Here is a 27,980-nt window from a genome sequence, read left to right as displayed (position 1 = left end):
TCTTGCATGTGGCCTTGTTGAACTCCATGAAGTTTACCTTGGCCCACCTCTCAAGCCTGTGAAGGTTCCTCTGGATGGGATCCCTTCCCTCCAGCGTGTTGACCGCACCACACAGCCTGGTGTTGTCCTGCCTGTCATGAACACTCCTGGCTCTTAGCTGAGTCAGCCTGACTTGTGGCACACTCTACATTATGCACTTCATTTGACAAATACTCAGCACAGGGATTTCAGACATTAACATGTTCAGGTCAGCTCTGGATCTCCACTGTTATTGTATGCAGTTTGGAAATACCAACCAGAATTTCAGCAAGCAGCACAGTACTGCCTTTAAATGAAGAAGAAACTGAAAAAAACATGCTTCTCTATTCATGTTTCATTTCTCAGCCACCCCTGTCGCCTATTGCCTTTTATCTTCTCGCTTTTAAAAATAGCACTGGAAGTAAAAAGCTTTAATTTTAACTTTCACATTTAATTGTAGTCCCCTCCTCTAAAAAAAAAAAAACCAAACCAGTAATAGCAAAAGAAAACACAAGACTTTTAGACAAACAGGTTTATAAGGTTTATTTTCCATTGCACATACATGGATTATATACAAGTTAGTAACATAAGTTACTTCTTAATCTTCTAAAAGATTGTTACAGCAAACACTTGCCATTTTAAAACATCACGTCAGAAATCAATCTAAAAAGGTAAATACGACAATATTTTAAAAATGAAACAAATTGCACTTTGTTAGGGAGAGTCAAATACAGGTCTGGCTATATGCTGTAACAAACTATATAGCAGGTAATATTACAGTTAGAAGTAGCTCTTGCAGTCCATTTGTACATTAATAATTCTCTTCAATTTTACTGAATTAAAAACTGGTGGATATTTCAAAGACTTCCTCTTCTTCCTAGTATTCAAGATTCATCACGTGAAAGGCGCTAGCAACTAAGTCTTTATACAATTGCTATTCAAATATAAGAAGAACACCATACCTGGAAATAAGGAAAATATCCTAACTCATCCTGATAGGCCATGTATCACGAGATGAGGAGTACGGGAGGTGTTCAGCAGTAAAGCCCTGTCCTCTACTTACATGACAGAAAATCTTAAAAAATAATCACTGCACACAACACGAGGGGTGGGGTCATACTGTAGTTTGCAAGTCTCCAGTAACAGGAATATTGCTCATCACTGCTCACAGATGAGTGTTTCCATAGCAAACCTGCTCTCAAAGTGTCGAATCTTTCGGCAGCTGGCAGCTTCACGCTTCTGAATTCCTGTTTGTGTTAGTGGAGAACAACGAAGGGCAAAGAGAAGAGGGGATGATGGCATGTCAGTGACACAATGGTTTTTCATTTGCTATGATGTCATCAGAAATCAGAACTACTCTTCTTTGATCCCCTGCTCAGAGGGAATGCACACAGGCACACGTTCATATGGAGAAAATCAGTCATCAGGCAGCAATCCTGATGGTGTAGTGACCCAAATCCCAGTTCTGGTTTTAGTTAAAGCCAACTTGCCAACTCCCCCACAGGCTAATTTGAACCCAGATCAGTTCCCAGTCTCCCTCTCTGTGTGCCTACAAAAATGCTTGTGGGGACGTGAGGAAACAGCGAAGGAGTAAACCACTAACTAAACTAACTTAAAAATGGCTTTAATGACAGGAAAAATCTACAATTCATAGAATCAGAGTGGTTTGGGTTGGAAGGGACCTTAAAGACCATCTCGTTCCAACCCCTTTTCCACTAGACCCGGTTGCTCAAAGCCCTGTCCAGCCTGGCCTTGAACACTGCCAGGGATCCACAACTTCTCTGGGCAATCTGTTCCAGTGCCTTACCACCCTCATAGTGATGAACTTTCTTCCTATCTACCCTCTTTCGGTTTAAAGCCATTCCCCCTTGTCCTATCACTACATGCCCTTGTAAAAGTCGCAATTCTGAACTTGGACTACAAGGCTATGGCTTATCTTATATTAAAGTGAGTTTGTTTGGGCTTTTTTTTGTTTGGGGGTGGGTGGGTCAAGAAACAAGATTAAAGAAAGGCTTCAATGAAAGCCTGAGCCCCAGAAAACACAACCATGCACACACACACACATTTTAGCAGCTCCTAGCTTATGGGGCCTTAAGTACTTCTGCACAATAAAATGACTTATTTCCATAGCTCCACAGAAAATATCAGACATACTTAAGCCCACGGAGCTGACTACTGCCATAAGGAACACCTGCTTTAATAAGAGTGATTTCTTTCAACACAATCAAGCCTATTTATTAAACTTTCTGCCAACTCCAAAGATGGAAGGAGGAACCTTACCTCTCATGGCTTCTTTGCGCTGTAGTTTATAGGTTTCCTTGCCGCGACAGAGGCGGTAAATAAAGAATCCCAGCTGATCCACGTTTTCAATGCGATCAGTAACAATCATCTGTTCATGAATCAAATAGGACTGAGGCAAGTATGTTCCAGCCTGTTGAAAAAAATGTAACAGCTCTGTCAAAAGCTGTCTTTTCCTGGTCTGAGCACACAAGAAACACTTTAGAAGTGTTCTTTAACTCGTCTGTGACATATCTTCATAGAATTCTTTCAAAATACGTGTTGACCACAGGATTTTTACTCTAAATGCGTACATGACTGCACTGCACTACAGAGATAAATAATTATTATATTCAAAAAGGTCACAAAATGTCCACTGATGCACACGTCCACCACCCTCCTGCCACAGTAACTTCAGAGTTCAGTAGAGAAGAAATGTTTCCTTTCAGGTGCACCCCCTGTCCCAGATCAGTCGTGCACTTACCATCCACAGTTTTCATTCATTAACAACATCCCAACGGAGCTTCCAAAGAGGAGTTGGCAGAAACATGCTCCACATGGAGCTGCTATGAAGCATGCCAGCTGCAGCCTACAGGGTTTGGGAAGCCTCGTGTGACAACATGAACAGTATGGATCACAACCCTCAAGCCAAACCCAAAATCCTCTAGCCCCGTAAGTTATTATGGTGATTCCCACAACTGTTCTTGTGGAAAGGTATTAGAAAGTCATGGTGGTATATCAGGTGTTTTAAGGCAACACGCTGAAAAAGAGAAGAGCTGTGAAGGCTTCCCAAGCCTTTTGCAGCCCCTTCTGTGTTATTCTGCCATGGCTGAAGTGATGGAGGAACACAGCTCTGTGCACACCTCGCTGCACGCATCTGAAGATGCACATACTTGGCTGTCAGCTGATTTCCCAATACTGCCACTGGTAAATGGCCATCAACTTCTTTCAAATATTGCTTCATTTAAGAAATCCTGTTAGTGTGATTCTCGTTTATGGCAGCAGAGAAGGTGTTGCTTACTTGCTTAAAATAAAAATGATCACTTACTATGGAAACAAAGTCAACTTCTGTGGCAAAAGATCGCTGTATTGACAATAAACAACTTGAAATTTCCATTGCAAAACAACTTAAACTTGAGAAGAAACTTCTTCTCAGTGAGGGTGACAGAACACTGGAACAGGCTGCCCAGGGAGGTTGTGGAGTCTCCTTCTCTGGAGACATTCAAAACTCGCCTGGACGCCTTCCTGTGTAACCTCATCTAGGTGTTCCTGCTCCGGCAGGGGGATTGGACTAGATGATCTTTTGAGGTCCCTTCCAATTCCTAATGTTCTGTGATTCTGTGTGATTCTGTGAAGATTGCCTTTTCAGTCCAAGTGACATGCTGAAGAGCCACCAACTGAATGCTGCTCTCTTCAGTAAAGAAAGGACTAAAATTCACTTTAAATTATGAAAATTTTCAGCATGTACTATGAGGAAAACAACAGCAATTTTTTTTTAAGTAAGAGTTTGGAAGACTTCACACTCCCAAATTATCCCACTAGATATTTGGCAATTAAATCACTGTAAATTACTGTATCTTAACTGCTGGTCTCCCAAATTTCAGCAGGGCAGGGCACTGGTAGAGTGGGCACTGCTGGTGCTGAAGCCTTGGGGCAGCCTGGGAGGACACTCCTGGGCTTGTGCTCCCTAAACTGCAGGACCTCCTGGACCACTCCATGGACACGGCCTTCTCAGTCCCCTCGCAGGGTCCAGGAAGAGGAAGAGCTCAATGCGGGAATCTCCTCTGCCCAGGTGCTGCACAATCAATTACCGACCACTGGGATCCAGCACAGCCACAAATATCATCATCTTTGAGACATTCAGTACATCACATATGGTTAAAATTGGCCAGTTGGCTCAGCAATGAGAAGGAGGTGGGTGAACAAATATCAGACCTGGGTTTCAGCTTTACTTCACAAGGAAAGGAGGCCTTTCACTGTCTGCACATTCAAGAAAACTGTATCAATATATAAATGTAGTCCTTTAAAAGAAAGCCATAATTTTAGCCTAAGAAACAAAACAGCCCATAGCACTTCCACTTTCATAAAATGCCCTCTGCATGTATTCAGAGCTCATTTTAATAAAACGAGCACTTTAATATCACATATTTTCCTTGTGCAACCAGTGTGGCCACAGGACAACGAGCAGAAATTTGCTCACTTTGTGCATTTGCAGAACCATTTCCCAAATTTCAGTTACAAAACATTTAACCTGATTTTCTGAGACATCAAATGCCCACAGCTTTTTGTTAATACAATGAGAATTAAACAGATGTCTCATAAAATTAGGGCACTCGCTGATTGGGACAATGATCAAAACAGTTCGCTTTTGCACAGATTTCCAATTAAATGTGTGATGCCTGGTTATCCTCTTGTAAACCAAGTATATTTGCTTTAGTACTAATGACAAAGTAGGAAATTAACAGATTTTAACAGTGGAATTTGCTTGAACTAAAAATGGAAACAGAACAGCATACACAAAATAAAAAGATACAGGGTCACCGAGTTTTACAGACACCACCTCATCCTTGTGTACAGGAAATGAAAGTGCAGTTAAATAGCCAGTCTCAAAATAGGCAGCAAAAACGCAGCAGAGGACTTACTTGTGAAGTCATTTCTCACATGAAATTCATTTATATACACAAACCACTAAGAAATGGCTGAAATGGTTCCTGGAGGCCTAATTCCAAAGCCTTTTTTGGAAGATGCAAACCCAAAGACAATAATAACAATTCTGAAGTTACAAAAGCTGAGTAAAATTGAATTTATAACACTTCCCCCAAATCTTAGACACAAGTTCTCAGCTCCCTTCCCCACCAAGAGTGTTTTGCTGTTCTATAAAGAAACCAAGATAAATGCTATACAAATCTGCATTAAAACATACATATGTAAGAGTTAAAAAGAAAGAGGAAGATGCTTCATATTAAATTAGTAAGAGATCCCATTAGATTTTCTACTTTGGCCTCCTCTATTTCACAGGCCATTATGTTTCACCCAGTTTCTCCTCCTAACAGAACAGCATGTCCCCATGGTGGCGACAAGCCAGCCAGCACCACAAGCCCAGCAGTAGTGTTCAATCATCAAACCCTGCTGGGAAGTCATTAGGAGCTCCCACTACATGATACTGAAAACTCATGTTGGGCTGTTCAGCGACTGTGGTATCTCTGTCCTTTCCATGGTCCTTGTTTTTAAGGCCAAGGAATCTTGTTCTGAAGGTCTGGTGCTTGCAGAATCTTACATGGGTTTTGCTAACCATACAGTCCAAATTGTCATTACTACAACAAAACCTCCCTGGAAACAGGAAGGTGGAATCTTAAGGCTGGTGGAAGCCTCATGAACTTGGATGCAGCGCTAGTCCATCTCACCTTGTGTGATGTGTGCCACATCTCATTTCCTAGAGTATGCGTAGCAGATCCAATACACCTCACATAGATCACCCTCAAGCCGCCAGATCAGGTCAAATTAGGAGCCAACCCTAGGGATCCATGCCTCAAACAATGCCCATGTTAAAAGGATTTCCCAGTATATCCACTTCAAGCATCTCAGCTAACCAGTCTTAGTCCAGTACATACATGCTTCATGGAAGCTTTAGCCACAATGGATTACAAAGTAAAAAACACGCAAGACTACCAAAGAGTCAAGGTACACCACATTCACATTCAATACAAATTTGTCAGCCAAATTTGCAGCATGGAAAAATAAAATCACGTTTGTTCAAATTAACAATTCCTTCACGATGGTAATTAATTAACTAAGAGCACTGTAGACTTTTTTCTCTCTTTGCAAAGATCTCTAGTGATCAGTTAACTAACACATGCGCTTTGTGTGGATGCCAGAGTTAGCTGAGGGGACAATGTCTCCTCTTCCCCTGTCTTAAGAACAAATCACTTACTATTTAACCTTACCTTGATGTTGATCAGCAGCTCCAGGAAATTTTTTGGTGGCATAACAACAGAAGTGTTGAGAGGAATCACATAGCACTTATCCAGGCTAAGGTCAAGGTAGGCAGTGAGTCTCTGTAGAGGAAGTATTTATTTTAATCAAAATTACAAGAACATCAGAAAATTCACATACAGACTTTGCTAAAGTGCTATTGCCTCATGTTGTTCTTCAAATTATTGTTTTGTTCACTATAAAACCTGTCCAAACAACCCCAATTCCAGGGTAGGTAAATGCAGAAATAAAAGGCAGCCTGATGAGAGCTTAAATCTATGACAGGGATTTGTGCAAGGCAGCAGGCCATAAGTAGCTCGAATGCACCACAGTAATGAAATTACAAAGGTGTAGCTGAGCTGTTACAGAATCAAGTACAGTATTCATTTATTCCTAGTGCTTGCATTTTGGAACAACAGGGCAAAAGCCTTGCTCTATTCTCCATGCTTTTATATTTTTGTTATACTGGAAAGGGGAAATGCTGCTGGTAAGAACAGAATATAGAAGGGAAAATAAAATACTGTCACAGATAACACAGCAAAAATCCTTTTATTTTCAAAAATAATACTGACTTGAAGCATTAATGATTATTCCTAACTGAATTATTATCTTTATAGTACCTGAACGGCAATATTTGTCATTATTTTATAAAGACAGAGATAGAGATGTAAAAGCTCAGGGAATTATGCTGATGAATCCTATTGCTCTGTTCACTGAGCTGTGTTTTACTGCATCTGTTCCTGCTAAACACAACATTATCTCAAGCTGCTGAAAGCTCTGAGGCTGCAGACGTATATAAAATGCTGAGCACCAAGATCCCAACAGTCAAAATAGTACCAGGACAGCAATCATCAGTGCAGTTAATCTCATTACATGGGAGTAAGTGCTGTGCCTATGGCAAATGATCCTTGCACTGACCTTTAGAGCAGAACCTTTAACCCATTAAGTCAAAAAGCAAATTTCCAATATTGTCCCTATTCACTTCTTAGATACTTCCCAGCCCCCCTCTTTTTTCCTGGTTTTTCCTCTTTAGAGTCTTCGCTCTAACTCTTAACAGAAGCTCCCTAAATATATTCAGGAATACTAAATGACATAGCTTGAGCAAGCAATGTTTTCCTCCAGATCTGGTTATGAATATTTGATAGATAGAACCTATTCTGCCTGGAAAACTGTAAACTCTGAGGTTTGCATTAAAAAAATAGGACACTTCCCTATTCTTTTTCAGCCTTGCTTTAAAAAGCTGCTCAGTGAAGTCTTCAAATGTTCACAGAAATTCAGCTTCCTGAAAACCAGCTGCAGAACATTTCATCGCTATCAGACAGCTTCCATCAGGCTGCTACAGAAAAGAAGGGTTTCTAAATGTTTTACAGCTCTCGCCAATACCGAGAGCTGTAGGCCTGTCAACTGCCTTAGCAAGAAAAATCATTACCATGATCCCTACCAATGTTGTTTCTCCAAAAAAGGAAGAAATAGCTAGAAGTGCTTTGAGACCCTAGTTCAGTGCCTTTAGGAATCACAGTAACCTGTGGTGCACAAGGCTTCCTAAAGCACCTGAGAAAAGAGCTCTCTTCCAAGGTCAGACAACTCGTTGCTTCCTTCCCTTTCTGCTGCTGCTTTGGGCTTTCTGAGCCATGCTCAGAGAGCACTTCTGGGGGTGCCTGAACCTACTCATGTCAGAGGCAATCAGTTCCTGCAAGCTGAGGCCAAAGCTATGACAGCCCTTTCCAAATTCCCCTAGCACCACAGCAGCTGGTCAAATTCTGGCTTGGTGGACTTAGCACAGCACAAACTATATTTTCTTTACTTCCTCATACTAACAAAAGGAAACAGGTCTAAGACTTTTTTCCCTTTCTAAAAACAGAATTGTATTTGCAAATGGTGTTTTACAGACTCCCTCATGATGACTGTATAATGCTGTACTTTGTATGCCCAGTTAATAATTGCTTGCAGCCTGCTGCTGATCAAAACGTTTCTGCTGCCTCCTCCACCCTCTGCTTTCCCCCACCACAATAATTAGGGAGTACATTTATCAGGATGACTGAGGGGGAGCATTTTTCCAGTTTTAAATGCTTTCAAGCTCTTCAGAAGTATTTCTTACCCGGTGGAAGTCATGGACGATATCAGCAGGATCACTATCAGCAAACTCGGGGACTGGCACACTGATAAACTCAACATCTTCCTCCTCCAGGATCTGAATATTTTGCTCAATTGTGTGGTAGCGAGCACTCTGAGCCTCTGCCCCAGACTCGGGTAAGCTTAAGCCGTCTTCAATGTACTTTATGCCACAGAAATACACGCCACCCTGCTAAAAATAAACAACCCAGCAACAAAAACATCATCACCCTGCAAGTTTAAAACTAATATTCTCAAAGCACAGTGCAGAAGAAAAACCTGACAGCCTAGATGAAATGTTTTCCCTTTAATTTGACCTATACAGCCAGTTGCTATCTACAACAGGACCATGGGTAAAACCTTAACTGTACCAAACCCAGAGGGAGCCCTTCCCTGGAATTCAAGGAAAACAGGATCCCAAAAGCAGGTTCTTAAAATCTAGTTTTCTGTTTTGCATCCATTAGCTGTGGCACTTTGTATCTTATTTTTAGAAAGACAACGAAGTTCCTACATCTATATACATGCACATTATTATTAAATTATTATTTAACTGTGGTCAATAATTACAACTTAAAATACTGAATCTGATCATCCAGATCACCTTTAAAAAGCAAGTCTAACTCTGAATTTGGTCATGCTCGCAGCAGTGGGTTGGACCAGGTGACTACAAGAGTTTCCTTCCAACCTTGGTTATTCTGTGAAGTTGCTTAAGATTTTGCAAGGCTTCAAAAGTTTTGAAAGTCAGTTTCTAAAACATTTCTGAACAGTTTTAAAAGACAAACAAATAATAGAAAATAAACCAACCAATTTTGTCACAGTACACATGGCAGGCTACTTAAATGAAGTATAAATTAAAGTCCTGAGTCAGAGGAAGTCGTATCCCAAATTTATGTGCCAGATAGTTTTAGAAACATACAACTTATCTATATGCATATGCCATCAATTTCAAGTTCTAAATTGGAAACACGTTTTCAGTGCAATTTAGCTCAATTCCTGAATGTTTCCTTCAACCCAGATCTGACATAAACAATTTGAATGAAAAGGCACCTTCCATTTCAGCTAGCTGGGATGTGAAAGGTGGAGCACTGCAGGTGGAATGGATGAACATGAGTTAGTGTTACAACGGGCCTTCGACTACTCTTAGCTTGTTAATCCAGCAAGATATGCTATGCTGTTTAAGCATCACTTGCAACACTACTGCTCCCCTGTGAATCAGGTTAACGTGACAGGCAAAGAGACTATAAACTGCAAGTTCAGCTAGAATTTCTCATGTTTAATCACTCTGCCTTCCTCATTTACAGCTACTAAAATGGGGAGAAAAACAATAATCCCAGTAGCAGGGACAAGAACACAGAATTTATACCTTACAATTACATGCAGTAACCAGAGGGCTAGAGGGATTCATGTTTCACTTATACTCTCCCTTTCTGACTGTGAATCTTGCAACCCTGGCAGCTTCTGAAGGAGAGAGGGTGTGCTCACGCCACCTGGGCAACAGCCCAGCATATATCCAGTGCTGCCCAGTGACAATTCTCCCTGAGGAAGACAACATTTAGCTCGGGTCTCCCATATTTTGGGTAATGCTCCACTTCCCTGGCACCACTGTTTTCAAAGGGCTCCCACTGCAGCAGTGCCACTTGTTAAAGACTGAAAATACATTTTGTCAGAGCTCTGATCTTGTCAGTGTGGATTAGACTTGACAGAGCATGTTTAACCACGCTGACTGAGCTTCTCCCAAGTCCCCCGCAGGGCCTGTATTGTGTATCCCTCTGGAGGCTAGGAAGCAGGAGAGTCACTGCACTTCTTTGACAAGCAGTCCCTTTCCTGTGCATGAGCAGTGCTGCATCTGTCTAGGAAACCTGGGGTCAGACAAGGAGGTTTTCAAGGGGTTAATCCACCTCCAGTATTCGTCACTGCAGAACAGAGAGACAGCAGGTGAAAATCTGGGACACCGCTGCGGTTCCTAAGCCCAAGTCCTACTTAGATATAATCCTTCCTCTGCAAAGTAAGATTTCCAAAAGTGCTGCTCCCTTTTATATGCCAGCTTTGCTTCTGCCCTCCTCTGCTAATAGCTAACTTCAGAGCAGGCCATGTATTTTGCCTTTAGAAATGCTTAGGTTTTGGAAACAAAAAAAAGCAGAAAGGCTGTTTGGTTTAGTCTTTTGTTCTTCCTCCCTCTTCTAAATGTAAGGCATAACAGAGAAAAACACAACCCTCCCATAACGAAATGTATTTGACTTACCTGGAATGCAAAATATTTGTACAGATAGGCACCACCCAGGATCACCCCAGCCAGCATAAAGGCCAATCCAAAGCACATGCACCAGCACCAGGCCCTCCTCTGCCCGACAGGCACAGCATCCTCAGGGTCCTGCAGTGCAGAGAGACCTTCAGCACACTGTTCCCAAGACATGTATGACACCAGATACTTCAGGCCCAACAAGTACAAACCTTGCATCCATCAGAAAAGGCTTGGAAACACATTTGGTAAAGTTTAAAACCCCTATTAGGAAAACTTGTACTAACAGTAATTTTTAATGCAATTGTCACTGACTACATCAGCAGACTTCAGTCTTAAGGAAGAGAAAAATATAACAAAATCTCCTGAGATACCTAACAGCACACAGTGAGCCACTTTACAGAAAAGTAACTGTTCTCAGTCAACCTCTTGCAACATCAGCACAGAGAGGAAGCCAATTCAGAAAGGTCAGATTCTTTTTTATCTTGGTATATGCAATTTAAGTGAACCTGAAGAACCAACAAAAGATCAAAGGTAATAAGAAGAGCAAAACATATCCTTTCCTACGCTGTTCCATCAGGACAAAAGAGAATAATACAAGTGGGTATGAAAAAAAATGCTTTGTAAGTTGTTGTTAAGGAACCTTTCTGCTCTGAGACTTTGCTGGCCATGCCTCTTTCTGCTGTTCATGTTATGCTAAAGGAATGACAAGATGTTTCCCCTTTGGGGCACTACTTTGCATAACCATGCAGTCCCCATAGGCATCCTAAGCAATACACTGATGCTTGCAAAATCTTTCCTCTATCAGCCACATAACAATGCTCTTTTCTCCCCCAAGTGTTTGCATAACTTGCATCCGTAAAAAAAATCAACCAACAAACCATCTTTTTGAGTCACCCTCTTCCAAGCCATGACAATCCTGGGGAAATACCAGAAATCAAGGAAATACCAAGCAATTCATTACCCCTTTGCAACAAAAAAAACCAACAGTAGGGTAGAGTGATGACCAGGCCAAAATCATTATGCCCAAATAAACAAAAAAACCCAAACCATAAAATGGGGGAAGAGCATGAGAAGAGCGCTTGAGGAGGCATTGATAGCTCTGGTTGCCAGTTGATGTTCTGCCTCATGGTAGGGGTTTGCAGCATTTGCTAATGAGGATGATTTCCCACTTGATCAAAGTTGTGGGTGTAGTTCCCACACTGCCTTGGCCCGGTTGGGAGTGAACTCCCCTCATCTGGCCGAAGCCATCTAAGCAAGTCTAATGCTAGGGGACCCTCCCTGTAAATGGCAGGGAGAAAGAGGCACTTCCTGAGACAGACTCATCCCAACAATCACCAAGAGGGAGAAGCAGTCTTTTGGAGGGACTGATTTCACTGGTTATAGGGGAAAATTCCTTGTTTAACTAGGTACCTACTTCATATGCAGCTAAAATTAGGTGATGTGAAACCCACCCTTACAGTACACTGCAATTATCTTTCATACGGAAGTGGCAATGCAGCTTCTTTGCCAGGCAACTGCTGCCGAAATCTGATTCGGAAATATTTAGAGTCAAAGTGAAGACATTTCACAGATTTTGTTTTATGTTACCTTGTGAACTACTGCAGTAAATTAGATTGTGAAATCTCCATTTTTGGAGGTTTTCAAGACTCAACTAGACACAGCCATGGCTGATCTTGCTTTGGCAACCATCCTGTTTCTAAAGGGAGATTGGACCAGATGACTTCCAGAAGCCCCTTCCAACCAATATTTCTGGGATACATTATAAGACAAAGTGAGCACGGCTAGAAAACAGTTGCCATGGCCTGAAAAGGCAGATTGAAAAGACAAGCAGCAGCTTTTAAAAGCTTTTACATTACTAATTATTTAAGGAATTCAGTGTAAAGAATCGCAGGATTACTGGCTGCGTGGTTTTTAACCTGGCTGTTTGCAAAGACTCAGAATAGGACATAATACCCATGGTAATCTAATTAACTTTCAGGTCAGGTTAAGATTCACTGTGGATTCTTTTAAAAATCATCTCAATTATAAACCTAAACCAGGTAAAACAAGGATTTTTATTTTTATGTTGCCCTGTATCATTAGGTAACTATTTCCCCAGACATTTCAGAGCATAAAGGACACCAGATTGAAACTTTTTAAAATAATGTCATTTGAACTGTTGTATAAGTTAATGTCAGAAAAAAAGGATAGCAAGCTGGCTTTGGGATAGAATGCCAAAATATTCCCTAGTGAAGAATACAGAGTATCTTTATTCTTTCCCAGTGCAGCTTTTACACCCCCTGCTTTTTAAACTCCAAGCAGAATCATCCATAAGTGCAATAATTGCCTCTTCCAGTTTTAGATCATTTTCTAAGTTGAGAAAGACTGACAAAATAGGCATCCAGCAAAATGGTGGAGAAGTCACATGCAGTGTGAACACCTACCTGGTAACAGGGATTAATGTCAGATTAATTTTGCGTAGGCCACAAAAATAATCAGTAAAAGGAAATTAACTTTTACCATGCTGGAAGAACCTGAAGAAGTTTATGAGTATTACACCCTGAAGAATTTTGGTTTGATATATGAGGTGACAGAGGTAAACAACAGGTTTAATACAACTTTCTTATCCTCTAACAGCAGCTAAATTTAATCATTATTATTTCTGAAGGCATCTCTAGTGGTAGCATGTTAAGCTATTTTGTATTTGTAGTTGCCTATTGCATTGATTTGTCATAGTCTACTGAAAACAGCACACCAAATTTAGAGCAAGAGTTCAAGCCCAGTTCAGCCTGTTGCTTAGGTGGATGCGTGAAGGTCTTGCACCTCACTGTACAGGAACCACACGCATTAAGTAACACTGAAAACACTTTATGCTGTTGAAGAACACAAAATTGATTTCCTCTTCTGAATTTGAAAACTAAGTACATTACCCAGCAGTTTAAAACCACCTTAAATTATTATAAATACCCTACTGAAGCTAAATTACACTCATATTAGTAGCTGTCCCGTGGCTAAACTGCTGTATTGCTGCCATGACAGCTTAATTTGGGCTGAACTGACCCAAAAGACTAATTCATCCCTCGCTATATAAAGGACCATCCGCACCACAAGAGAAGAAAGCGTGATGGATGCTCACCCTCCTTCCAGGTGACTCATGTTCTGGAAGAAAATACATTAAGTGAAAGCGGATCCCTACCAAGAGGGACAGTGCTGAATTAGCACCTCTCCCCACATAGTTCGCACTGCACTTTGTTCCCAGATAGCAGCGATGGTTTCTGAAGCCAGAGCACAACATGGTATTGCAGCCTTGGTGACTAACTTTTCTCTAGGTCAGCCTTCCGCTGCCAGAGGTATCCGACAAAAGAAAGCATCATGTACCTGAGGTCAAGACTGACCTCTAAAAATATCCTTCTCTACTTTTGTGAGCAGTAATAACTCATTATTGCTGTTCCGGTCCTTTTCTTTCCCCTCTTCTGCTTCATCCTTACCCTGTGTACTTCCAACTCCCTGGTGAATCCTCACCTTAAGATGATGCCACAGAACTAATCTCTGATGCAAAATGCCTTAGGAGGAACTGGATGCAAGCCCAATACTGGCTTGTTTCCCTCGATGAGCTGATTGTTCTAATTGGAAAACATTTGATTAGCCTATTTCCCATAGGCAAGACATGAAACAGAAGCATCTTTCTGCCACTTGTACACTAAACCTTACAGTGTTAAAATTAAATGGTTTTCAATTTCCCAACTTGAATAGTTTCAAGCTCTGCAGGAACTACTTTAGATAGAAAATGTACTAAATTCTCTGTTATTTGAGATTGGCAAGATTCAAATCTGTCTTCTTCTCACAAAGAAGGTACAAGATGACTCCAGTTTTCCATGACGATGCCTTCATCAGTGACCACAGTAGCTAATGTAAAGCTGCACTCTGTCTTATTACCAGAACCATGAAACACTTTGGAAGCAGACAAATGCTACCACAAACTAATTACCAAAGCACCTCTAAACTACAGAGAAATCATCACAGAGACGTATTTATGAGTGGATTAAAAGAAAGAAAAAATGTTAACGCCCCCTAAACCTAGAAACATTTGCAGTTATTAACAGCTACTGGCCATGTATTCTGTTGCTCTTTTCGCTGTTCAATTTCAATGCTACTTCTTTTTTCTTTACGTAAATGCTGAATTTCATAAAGGACCAAATTCATGTTTGGGGTAACAGCACAAAATTCTTCCAAGAAGCTCCAAAACTGAGCCACAAATGTTTATAATTAGACTTGGTAATTACTTAGATTTTCCCCTTGTGGCTTTTTGTACGTAGCAGAATATAATTGCTTTAACATTATAAAGAAAAGCAGTCTAAAAACTTACAAGGCATATGTCTAGTTCATATGAAAATAGGTGAGATTATCAGACCTCATTCCTTTGCAGGAATTAAGGCCACATCAATTAATATGATTTAAAAAAACACCAACATATGAACCAATGAAGTAAGGATCCACCTAAACCAGGTAAGATGGTTATGCTGTAGGGAGTTCAGAATATTGCATGACCATTGTGCACCTATGCAAAAAATAATGGCCCAATTTAAAAGTAGATACAATGGCAATAAAAATAATTTTGGGAGGCGGAAATGTCTTTCAGTACCAACACACAGTCTTTGATCCACAGAAAAATCAGATGCAGAATATTACTATTACAAGTATTACTAAAAATGTCTGCAGCATAATATACACTGCTATCCTCAGATGCACAATTCCGGACATTTAATGTGTGTGTGTACATATATATACACACACACATATAAAATCTTACAATTAATGTGCATAGAACTGGCTATAAGCTATTCACAACAGTTTTCTTCTGAGGTCCTTTGCATGACAGTTAGCTCACATGGATGGAAAGAGTGCAGTGGGGCAGACTGAGCCTCCTGAAGGCAAATATTGACCAAGTGCAGCTTTAATTAGCAGAGCAGGGAGAAGGGAAGTTACTGATGTCTCCCTAAATGTGTTTTTTAATAAGGGACGCTAAAAAGTTTTGAAATAAAATACTGACCATTGCTGTATAAACTGAATTCTCTTCGTCAGGCTTGCCTGCTTTGACTTGTAAATCTGACATCTGTAGAAAAACCTCCCAGAAGACAGTCAATTTAAAATTAACTTAATTTAGACAGAGCTCTGCATTCCTCCCATGGTATTGCTGCCTGAAGACTGCTCCAAGCCTGGTATTCTATTTATTACTTGTTGCAGATGGGAAATTAAGGCAGGCTTTTGCAAGACTCCTCACTTGGCAGATGCTGCAAATCTGGAAGGCCTAATACTGATCTGCCTCTCAAGCAGCAATTTTATGCTTCCTAATAAAATGAAATCTAAATTTTATGTATAACGATCTTTTAACTTGCTAGTTGGGAAAACAGACTTTATATACAATAAATGCTTCAGAGATCTCTTGCTTATCACACGGAGTGACATATTCTTTCTACTCAGATGACGAAGCCTGAAAACAAGCTATGGTTATTTATGTGTAGTTGATACCTGAACATTGCGACCCTTCTGTGGCAGCACTGCCTGTTCTTCAAGATGGACACGGACTTGTCCATCTGGCCAAAGGCGCTCTGCCTAAAGAACTGCATGAAAACCAGACCTTAGTTCTGGTGTTGCCTGCAGTAGTCACATAGCCTACATAACCAAGGAGATTAATTAAAATTATCTATTAGGCAGTTGGCACTATTAACCTCCTCCTGTATTTCTAGTATCTGTATGTGTTCTATAAAGTAATACTATAAATACAATATCTGTTGTACAGCACTAAGAAATCCAGCAGCAAGAAGAAAATACTCTCCAAGAGCTTTCTTCCAAAGTTCAAAATGCAAGGTCATTTTGATATTAGTTGAATGCTACCTTTAGCCAAATAATGAGGGTGCTTTATTAAAAAATGAGTCATCGTCAAATCTGTCAAATTACCCATTTCGTGGTTCAATGTCATAACCATCATGGAATAGAAATATTTATATCAGCAGCCAGCTCAGGATCATCTTAAAAAGGGAATCTGCTGGTGGATCAGAAGGTAGCTGCATTTATTGGGTAAGATGGAGGTGAAGGGAGAAAAAAAATCGGAAGACAGGCAAGGAAAGGGGAGCAGGAAATAAAACTAGAGAGAAACGTGGTGGAACATGAAGAGTTCAATTTCTTGGCAGGAAGTTGAGGAAAATTACAACCATTAAAATGAATGTAACGCATGTGAATCAGCAGTTCACCCACAGCTATGTGAGAGAGGGACAATAAAAGAAGAATGTTTTGGAAGAGTAATCCTGCAATTCTTAACTGATGTGAGTAATCCTGATCTACCTAATCAGTACCTTCCACTTCTGAGAGAAGTCATTATGAAACTTGATAGCAGCCAACAATTAAAGAGGATGGATAAAGAAGGAAGAAGCTTGTAACTATATAGTCTGCCACTTCAGTTAAATTTGGGAGCAGTATTGTTAAGACTGGTTATTTTTATTCTTAGCTGTGGTCTTACGTGGACTAGAAAGCAGGGGGAAAAAATAAAACCCAAAACTGAATACACTTATTTAAATGGCCTGAAAGTTCTGCCTTTGTGGACCAGTAAGGACTTTCTTCAGGTAATTCACATACAAAGGTTTTGGCTATATCCTCATCCCAGGCAGTCTACAGCTACTGTACAACTAACCACACACTATATTTTACTGTTGTCCTCAAACTGTGCTCCGGAAAATGTTCCTCTTTTCTCTGTTCAGTTCCGAGACCCACCAACTCCCTCCTCTTACCACCAAACCCACTGGTTTCAAGTCTTCCTATAATTTTCTTCTTACACTGCCTCTATGCCCCCTGTACCTTTCTCCAGTCTCTGCCACTCACAGAGCACCTGGCACACCTTATTTCCATTTCCTCCCTTCATTACTGCTACAAGAGAAACCATGACCACATCAGTGTGGTTCAGTCTTGGGACAAGAAGCTGCACTATGGCCATAGAAGTGCTCTATACCTTGGCCCTGCCCCACCAGTCAGCACTTCTGTGCCTCTTGTCCTGTGCTTTCACTGTGAATACTGAAGGCCAAGGATGACTCTCCTCTTTTTCTGTACTGCAATTAGCACAACAAGATCTTAGTATCACTTTCAATTCCTTCTGTACATGAAGAAATGCCTTTTTACAGTGTGGCCAAGCACTGGCACAGGTTGTTCCAGGAGGTTGTGGAGTCCCTGGAGATACTCTGAATCCGACTGGACATATCATTGGCAAACAGCTCTCGGTGGCCCTGCCCAAGCAGGGTGGGTGGCCCAGATGATCTCCAAAGGTCCCTTACGATTATAGCCATTCTGTGACATACATCTACAGCTTTTAATTAACATTAATAGAATACAGGAAGATGATTAATAAATAACCACAACCACTTGCTTCATTAAAAATAAATAATAAAAAATATCCAGGATGCTGGGTCTGCACTAGATAGATAATAAAGCTCCACACATCCTCTGTTTCCTTTGATTAGGAGCTTTATGATTCTTCTGCCTTCTCCCTCCCATCTTTCCCCCAACATGAAACTTCAACAAAACCTGCAACACTTGGAAAATGTGTTGCCTTTAAACGTCTGGAGGTTGAATTCAGAAGCTGTTGTGCTGCTGACAGTCACCGAGATCTGCAACTGCCTCTGTACTGTACTGCATACAAAATGTTTTCATAAGCTTGGCTGGTGAAGAGGTGGTAGAAGTCAGGTTTTTTACAGAGTATATAAATGTTGATGAATATACCTATATTTTCATATATTAGAATGACAGAAATTTGTTCTGCATTTCACACCTATTATTCTCAAGTGTTCTAAGAAAAGAGAAGTGTTCTGGTACAACAGTTTGCAAGTCATAGACTAAAACATTCAGATGAAAGGGTTAGATTATCTGGTAAGAGGTGCCTGAAGGGTGTTTATTTTTTCACATTAAACCCCAACCTAAGAGGTTATATGGGACATTTTTCAGAATACATTTGGCTTTCAGAAAACAAAATCACTACACCCTTCATGGTTACAGCCTGTCAAACATGGCATTTCATTAATAAGTCCATATTTGAAAAATGTTTTATTTTTACACATTGCCAAAATAAACCCTTTTCTCCACCTGCACTCTTTTGACTTACAATTCTACCATACTTAGAAAACTTACACTAAATAAATCTGTAACTTTAAATGCCATTTTTCAATTTTATCCTGAATTAGATCAATGTTTGAAAATAGGAACTTAGAAGGTTCCTATTCCACTTAAAATGGATCAATACTAAATTATCTTTTTGACCTTGACTGTTCCAGTTCCTGTCTCTTCCTTTTCCTGCTTGCTTCTTGTGTCTGCAATGTCTCCGTTTTCTTCCTCCAACTGCCTGAATCTCAGGCATCAGTATGATGGAACACTATGTGGATTTAACCTAGATATCTCTCAAGGCTATTTTCCCAAGCGGTGTTGGCTCTTTCACCCAAGAGATCTCATTAGCATGCACACATGCACCACTGAGTCTCAGAATTTAATAACTATTCCCAGTTCAGCCACAGATGGTATGTCATCTCCAGCAAGTTTCAAACACCGTGTCTCAGTTTCTCTCAAAAGTAGAATCTAGCATCACAGAAGCCACTTGGGAGGTCTCTAGTCCAGCCTTTTGCTCAAAAGGAGGGTGGACTCTGAAGTCTGTCCAGGTTGCTCAGGGCTCTTGTCCAGCCAAGTTTTGAAAACTTCCCAAGTACCGACACTTCAAAGCTCCTCTGGGTAACCTGCTCAGCATTCGGTTCTCCTCAGATTGAAAATTATGTTGCTTATAACCAGTTAGAAGCTCTGATTTCCCCATTTATGGCCACTGTCTTTTCAGCCACCTCTCCTCAGATGCTGGGAGGCTGCCGTGAAGTCCACCCGCAGCTGTTTCATCTCCAGACTGAACAAGCCCCGCTCCCTTGGCTACTCCTGACAGGGCATATGCTCCAGCCCTGACCACTGTGGTGGCTCCTGATGGACTCACACCAATTTGTCAGTATCTTATTTTTTTGGATTGTAAAGCTGGCAGTGATCAGTGATGGCAGTGACTCGTGTCCAGCTGACTGCCTAACCAGGAACCCTGTGCCTTTCAGCCAGGTCCTGATGGAATGGGTGATGCTGCTCTCAGGTACAAGACTTTGTTATTTCTGAAATTCACGAGGTTTTGTTCCATCCATTACTGTAGCCTGCTGGGGTTCCTCTAAGTGACAGCCCTGTCCTCAAACAAACATACCTTGTTAATACGTATATTAGTGAATTAAGATATGTAGTAGCCGTACAGCAAGAAGAATTCTCCCACTGGAAACCATTCTACATGCAAACAATTAATGGTAGCACTTACGAATATCAGCACAGAAGAGCTGACCTTGAAAGGCTTACATTTAATTACACCCTCTTTCTAGAACAAAGTGTTGTAACAATCTGAAGGACTTCACTGCAATTAGACTATCCAAGCCTGACACACAGCACACACTCCTGTACCAGCACCTGGCTGCATCACACCTGCAGAAACACAGACCCGGGCCAGCATTCAAACACCTCACCAAGAGAGCTTCACAAACCTTTCAAACCTTAGGCGAGACAACTCACCGCAGCATGCAGCAGCCTCGGAAAGTCATGTTCAGCCTCCTGCCTGCAAAGAGTACTGCATTTTCAAACGTGTAAATGTAAGGGGTTTCTACTCAGACTTTTAAAAGGAAGAGATCTTTATGATTCAGCAACCATGTAGGGTCCACCCCAGAGATCACTGCCGCCTCCCAGTTATGACCTTCCCAGCGTACTTTTTCCACAGTCATCCCACTCTCTCATTCTACTCTCAAAACAGCAGAAAGCCACCATCAAAAGCATGCTGAACCCTGGGAGGAAGATAACCACAAATTACTGAAGGATCTGCATTCAGGGAACTCTACTCTTAAAATGGCTGTGGGTTTTATTTTTGTGTGTGGGTAAATATACATATATAAAATAATATATATTATATACTTAATAATATATAAACTTTTAAAAATATTTATAAACACACACAAACTGACACTACAGGGAAAGAGCAAACAAGACACCAACTTATTTTTCCACAACCTCTATAATAACTGTTGTGCAAATATTACTTTGCTGGGTGTTTTTTCAGGGTGGATTTTGTAGTGCTGTTGCACAAAGAACCTCTGCTTGCAGATGAAGCTAGGAGCTTGTGTCTCCCTCTATGTCCATTGTGGTCCAAACCCTGGGCCACGTGATGTCTGCTGCAAAACCATTTCTGACTTCATTGCAGAGCTCAGTCTTATTAATTATCTCATTCCTTTGGTTTACCACAACTGTAAAATTAGGACAGATATCTGAGTTTTATAAATTAGCATGCTTTTTATCTGTAGACTCAAACTTATTTCCACTGAGGATAAAAAGCAGTACATAAATAGGAAGAAAATGAATGCTGTATTATTCATACGGATCAGGAGACTAAAACCAGATAATGCCTACCTTTGTCAATCATAGCATTAAAGAGGGCAGGGAAGAGAAAAAAAGGAGTCCATGCAATAGCTATCAGAACACACTATTACTTATCCCAGTTGTAGTTCTTATGTTTTAAACACATCATCATGTTTTTGGAAGCACAGAATAAAGAACACTTAAAATGATTCAGACTTAAAATGCAATATTTACTTTCAAAGATACTTCCTGAGTGTCACAGAGAGAACTATATTCTTTGTATGTATGCTATCTGGTGCCTGTACCTAGTGGCTACTGCATAGGAAATATGTATAATGCTGACAAATACTCCAAGTCACAACTGCAGAAGAGTTAACTGAAAACATTACTGGAGGTAAGTGTGTTTACTATTCTTATATCCTCCTCAAACAACCATTAGCATAAAAATGCATAAAACTGCCGAGAAAGAAATGCTAATTTAATTTGCTAAGAAAAAAGTAAAAACTCCATGCAAATAACAAGGAAAACTGATTTGAGTCTTTTAAAACAAAACTGTTAAGACTGTTTGCAACTGCAAACAGTTCAATAAAATGCTTAGCAGAAAAAATACACATACACATTATGTTTTGAAATTCAACTTTTCTTGAAATAGACATTCATATGTTGGATTAAATAGTCATTATAATGGAAGGTGTCTAAACCATTTCCTTTAAAAATATTGTTGTTTCCAAGAATATTTTCTTGCAAATGTTTGTTTTTACAGGAAAGCTCAGCATTTCATCTTGATCCGCATCTTCAGAAATGAACTAATTTAACTTCAGCTTTTCCCACTGAAGAGAGCTTTTGGTTCCAGCAGCCTCTGTTTAAGTACTGTTCTACATACCACTTCGCAAGATTAATACCCAAGCTAGTTTCTTGAAGCTCATCAGAAAGAAGAGAGTATTACAGCACACAAAGACAGTAGTGAATGTAAGAGAACTATTTATGGCATTAACTCTAGCAACACATTACAGGATAATTTTTCTAGATACTGCACTATATAAAGCTTCATCTAATTACAGATTTTTCCACAGGACAATGTTAAGCAAAAAAAGGTCTCCGAATACATTTTTAGGGCAAGGGGCCTCAGCTAAGAATAAATTTCTTAATCTGAAAAGATAAACTATTTAGAACTACATAAAGTTTTTGCACTGTCTGTGTTCATCCCTGCACTGAATTCATATAAGCTCTAAGATACAGCCAACAGCTCTTGCTCAGCCAGCCAAAACAGTAAATGATAGAAACAACTGACGAAGCAGTTATCACAAGGGTCTGGTAGAATACATCCTGTTTGAAATATTAAATATAAGTCTTCTGGGAAATAGTTGTACTTGCCAACCAAAGCTTTGTGTTTGTTATTCAGGTCAGGAAGTGATGAGAAACAGAAAAGGAAGCAAAATAAGGACCACTGACAGAATTCCTCTGTCCCATGGGCTCATTTCCATTCCTGGGGGGATGGGGATGACACAAGTTCTTCCAAATCAATTTTCAAGCTTTTGAACTTCAAATTCCAAAACTCACTTCAAAATAGCAAGAGATTGCCAGAGAAGGACCACAAACTTGTGAAGACCTTGGGGTTTTATTATTGTCCTCTCAGTTGCTGGCAACCTCTACAGAATAGCTTCAGGAGCCAAACGTCTCAAGAACACAGCAATCCTATTTTCAGGAAGCTGCACGACTTAACCAATAGCACAGATTCCCCATGAAAAGGATGACATCAGCCACAAAGCTTCTTTCCTTAGGAAAAGTTTCTTATTAACAATTCCTGACACAAATTTTGTTTTCTAACTCAATTTCCCTGAATTTATGCTTGCAGGAATCCATATAGACAGGTAAGTAACAGAATCCTGTGTGCCATTTGAGCCTGAAACTGGAGGGTTTTCATCTGAGGTTTGGTAGCTTTTCATTAAAATCTTAACACAGTCAGGGACGAGAAAGGGGAGAGAATTCAGTTTGCTAGGATTTTTTACTTCTGCTCCTCTTTTAAATAATCATGCCTTAAGCCAGAGTGCTCTGACAGCAGAAGCTGGTCGGTTTGATGACGTAGCTGCATCATGGAAAGCACAGGAAACTAAAGACTGCTTTTTCCCAATGGTCACTGGTGAAAGGCCTATAGAAAATGTGGCTGGAAGAAGGCCATAAAGGGAATAAGGAAGCTCCTCCAAGAAACCAAAACCAAACCAATCAACCCCAAAATTCCACCTACAGTCATGTCACAGGAAGAAGGAAAACCTGCTTTCTTGACAGCAAAACAATAAGCAAATGTCTATTTATTAGTGTACATACTAACATATAGCATATGTTATAAAGTATTTAGACATATTTACAGACACAGAGTATAGCAACTGTAAAGCCAACACCTGTATTTCAGAAATATCTAACATCAATTACACAAAATCTAAAGGTTTTTCAACATGGAAAAACAGTACTCATTAGTTGTTCAACAGTATTTCCCATGTGGACCCTCTTACTCTGTGTTAAAAGTACCTATTTTAGTACACTTTAGAAAATATTAAGCTAAACTAAAAAGCAAAGAAAAACAGATTAATTTTACACTGCAGAGTATGTTCTCATAAAGAATAAACACAGAAAGCTACTGCTTCTAAAATTCTTAACATTTACACTTCCACATTGAATTCTCCACAGATACAGCTATCCAAAGGTCAGCTGTGATACATATGTGTGAACCCTCAGCTTCATTGCATAAAGCTGTACTTGATAAAGATATGCTGAGTACCCAAGAAAATAAAGAAATAAATAAAAGGTTGTCACCTCCCCCAGCAGAGGAAAGCAACTGCCTGAGAGGCACTGAAGGCCCAAAGAATTCTGGGGAGATCTTAAAACTATTGAATGGACTGCAAAATGTCTGAAGACTTCAACTATGCTCAGAACCAGCTTTAACTCTCCAAACATCTATTGTAGGGAGAAATGTTAAAATACCACACATTGTCTGTTGGGAAACTGGGTTATAAAATACCCCATTATATGGACAATGAGCAAAGTGGAAAACTAAATGTGGCCTGAGAACCTTCACCAAGAGTATTGCGCATTTTGGCCAAGAATTATGGCATAGAAGTATCCCAACAGCAGTAGCAGAGTTGTAATGTTGCCTGCAGTACGGATAGAGCTACTTCCACAACACACAGTAGTACTGACAGGTGATTTATGCAGAGACAGGATTAGCACTCTTGATTTTTAAACTCCTTTTTAAGTAGCACACTCCAATGCATAAGATCACTGCCTTCTGCAAAAGCTTTTTTTAAGCTGCTGTTCCCATGATACATCCCTTACTGTCTCGCATCTTCCCCTCCTCCATTCCCCAATTAGTTTCCTGTTACTGTCTGCATCAGACAGTATGGGCAATTTTTGGTGAGATCAGATTATCTCTATACCACATCATCAGCATATTTGGCTGCAAACACTCTTTAGTAAGCCCTAGGAAGATTATCTACTTGAGAGCAATCCTCTGATGGCAGACAAAGTGGCAGTCTTCATGACACCATGCTCGGAAAAGCAGCAGAATGAGACTGTCAAAGAACTAGCCCAAAGCTCATCCTATTCTTTTTATTTTCTGGACATTTCAGAGTAATTGGCTTTATTCATTAAATATCAACTGGTTTACCAATATCTCTCGCTCAAATCTTTGGAATTTCTTGATAATAAAATTCTTAATGTGCAATTCTGCTCCTCTTCCGTTCTTCACATTTTCTGCTTACTTTGGTCCAGAACACCTCCCAGGACTTTTTTTCATAAAAGCAAGCTTTGTCAAAGGTTGAAGTAGTTTTCATTTTTTCATGTTTCCCTTGTGCTCAGATCTATTTATTGACCTAGAGAAATAATGTCTGTAAAGATACTGGTGAGGGGAAAAACAAATGTCCCATATATGCTCTTTAGGAGATGTGGCCTTTTTTCAGTCTACCAGAATTCACTGTTCTATACAAGTTCTCATATTGCCTTCAAACCTCACTTGAAGCTAAGGGGTTTCCAGCAATGAAGTGATATGAATAATGCATTTTTCAGATGTGGTTTATTTTCTCCTTCCTTCCAAAGAACTGCATAGGCATAGAAGTTCTTTGTGGAGGGGGAAGGGAAAGATTCATTTCTGATGCATTCATACTAGAGTAAGTGCATATCTTGCACTTACCTCAAAGGCATCAAGTTTTAAAATGGCCCTCAGTTATTTTTTGTCTGAGATCTGGGAATAAACTCCTAGACTCAAAGATCCAAATACCTCTATAGCTACATGACACGATTCATTTCAATAGTTTAATCCTACATGAATTGTATAGTCTTATCTACTAAAACTACAGATGATGCGACTGTGCTCAGATCTGCTTGTATTTATGCTCTAAAGCATGCAAGCTCAAAAAAATCTTATTCAAGAGAATTTTGCACACTGGTAGGTGTAGGTCTGCTGTTCTGCTGAGGAAAGATGGAAATGTGTCAAGGAGAATGTCAAAGGCTCAATGTCCCTAAAGAGCGTGTTCATTTGCTTTTGGAACTTTCATCTGTAAAAGGCATCTGCTCCTAAAATGATATTTTAGGACTGTTTTAAGCCTTATTCAAGCATGTTCATCCCCTGATAACAGCGCAAGAGCTCTTAAGTAGCTACTGTGGGACCAGATCCCCCTTTGACCAGGTTAATAAATGTTTGCAAGTCTCATTTCCAGGCAAGGAAAGCAGTACTAAGACCTGGGCAAAGTCAAGGCAGATCCTGTATCTTGTCCTCAGCTCTGCATTCAGGAAATAATAGTCAAATAATACGCTTCCGTCAGTCTCTGGACAGGGTCACGAGGATCTGCTCCCCAGTGTACAATTTGCCAGATATATTTTGTTTGTTTATCAGTAGGAATGACAAGCCAAAATTGGTAAGCTTTCTGGAAATAAAACATCATCGTAGCAGATCTGGATTCCAAGGTAGCACGTAAAACCTGCTTTCTGGGACTTTAGTTTGTCTTGCTTATGTGCTTGGTGTCAAACTGATCACCAAACCTGGCGTCAGGAAGTAACTCCACAGCTCACACTGGGCTGGGGGAACCCGTTACCTTCTACAGAATGGCACTCCCCCTAGGAACAAGCACACAGATCACCTAAGGGACTTCCCGCAATTGAAAGCAATTTCAGTAATGATACTGTCTCATTTGTTGTGGCACAGTGTTCTAAGGACTTAAATATTTTGGTCAGAGTTTTATAAACGCAGTACACCCAGTAGAAGTGTAAAATTTAACCACTTGCTATACCAGGAAAATGTGACTAGGAAATATCTTGTGGTGCTCCTGGGCTTTGAAATGATGACGGATTCTCTAGGTGAAGAACGTGGCCCCATCAAAATCACAGCAAAACCCTCACTGGGAACACAACTTAATGCTAAAAACTCCACAGATATTGTATTCCCAGGCAGAAGTTCATCACAAAGGCATAGGAAATTAATAAACACATGCTGCAGATCCAATCTGGCAATTCAGAGGCCTGATGCACAAAAGACTGTGAAAGCAAATGAAAACAGCAAGGCACGCTGTTTCTGCGCAGCTGGCCGTTTTTCAAGTTTTCATTCTCTTTTCAAAGAGTTTTGAGAAAATTACACCACTCCTAATTAACAACTGGTTTTGATTACGGGAGCACAGAAATTGCAACCCCAAACCATTCTATTCTGAGCAGTTTTGCACTTCAAAAACTTTAAAAGCCGTTGCTGTTTTGTTCTTTGTTGCCATTTGGAGCCGCGCAGGGAAGGCGACAGCGGCTGGAGTTTGGGTGCTGTTTTGGGGCGGGGGGAAGCAGCTCTTTGTTCCTTTAGTTAAGCCAGCCCAAGTTCCAAGGCGAAGTTCGCTGTGACACACAACCACCGGGCTCCGCAAACACGCTGCGGCACAAGCACGGCCAAACCTCCACCTTGGTCCTCGCCAAGCGCTCCCTGCCCTGAAGCTCGCTAGCCTACGCTTGCCGGACTTATCCGTGCGGTTGCAGGGGTTTCAACGCGGTGTGAAGACCAAACGCGATACGCCTTCTCCACATAAACCAACTTCCTTGACCTACTAAAACACCCCCAAAGGCCAAACCGATCTCCCCACTGCAGGGGGCGGCCGGGGACAGGCTGCGGGACCGGGCGGGCAGCAGGCTTGGCAGTGCCAGCCACGGCAGCCCCTCGCCGGGCCGGCCCCTCTGGTTGCCACCACTCGCGGGTCCGCACACGGGACGCCGCAGAGGAGACGAAAGCGGCATTAGAAGTCGAGTTGGACGCGGCCCAAACGCTGTCGGGCTAAAAAAAAAAGGAAAACAAAACCCAATCCTCCACAAAAATCCCCAAAGTAGGGAGAAGCGGAGCTTTAAAGCTCGTTCTCCTGTCAGCCATTTTAGAAGCGTGAGGCGAGAGGGGCGGCGGGGCGCATCGCTGCGCAGCCTTCCCTTGCCTGCCCGTCCGCGGGTTATCGCCGCAGGGGGAAGGAGCACATGAAGAATTAAATCCTGCTCGGCTCCTTTCCCTCCCCCCGATAGCATCTCGCCGCCGAACGGAGCGCAGCAAAGCGCTTGCCGCCGCCGCGCAGCCCGCCCGGCCGCAGCGGCTCGGTCCCCCGCTGCCCTCCTCACCTTGGCGTCCGGCGGCAGAATCAGCACCTGGCTGTTCTCTTCCTCCTTCTTGACCGCCTCCTTCTGCGCCAACGCGGAGTTGAACGACACCTTCACCATGGCCGCTCCGCAGTGCCCCGCACACAGGAGAAGGACGACGACAAGGAGCCCGGACCCGCGGAGCTTCGAAAGCTACCTCCTGCCTTGCCACCCCCCCGCTGCCGCCTCACCGCGGCTACCGCCCCCGTCCCCTTGTCAGGCAGCGGAGGAGGAGGAGAGCCGAGGAGGAGGCGGTGCCTGACAGGGCGGGCGGCAAGGGGGGAGCTGG

The 27,980-nt window shown here is 41.3% G+C and overlaps 1 protein-coding gene across 1 annotated transcript; it reads right to left on the bottom strand.

The window, feature by feature from the left end:
• Positions 1–37: 37 nt before the first annotated feature.
• On the bottom strand, positions 38–27,857 carry ITM2B (integral membrane protein 2B). Its single transcript, XM_080613274.1, has 6 exons — positions 27,674–27,857; positions 10,622–10,750; positions 8,366–8,572; positions 6,240–6,350; positions 2,299–2,449; positions 38–1,265 (listed from the first exon to the last, which is right to left on the bottom strand). The coding sequence occupies exons 1-6, from the start codon at positions 27,770–27,772 to the stop codon at positions 1,177–1,179; spliced, it is 786 nt and encodes a 261-aa protein (XP_080469400.1). The 5' UTR covers positions 27,773–27,857; the 3' UTR covers positions 38–1,176.
• Positions 27,858–27,980: the final 123 nt, after the last annotated feature.

Source organism: Psittacula echo (genome assembly GCF_963264785.1).
Source record: "Psittacula echo genome assembly, chromosome: 3".
Lineage (NCBI taxonomy): Eukaryota > Metazoa > Chordata > Aves > Psittaciformes > Psittacidae > Psittacula > Psittacula echo.
The sequence above is the reverse complement of the archived record's forward strand: the minus strand, read 5'-3'. Positions and strand labels throughout refer to the sequence as shown.

Coding starts and splice junctions, on each gene's coding strand:
- ITM2B (XM_080613274.1), bottom strand. CDS start 27,772: ATGGTGAAGGTGTCGTTCAACTCCGCGTTGGCGCAGAAGGAGGCGGTC. Junction 6,351..8,365: donor TCGTCCATGACTTCCACCGG/GTAAGAAATACT, acceptor CTTCCTCTACAG/AGACTCACTGCCTACCTTGA. Junction 1,266..2,298: donor GCGCAAAGAAGCCATGAGAG/GTAAGGTTCCTC, acceptor TAACACAAACAG/GAATTCAGAAGCGTGAAGCT.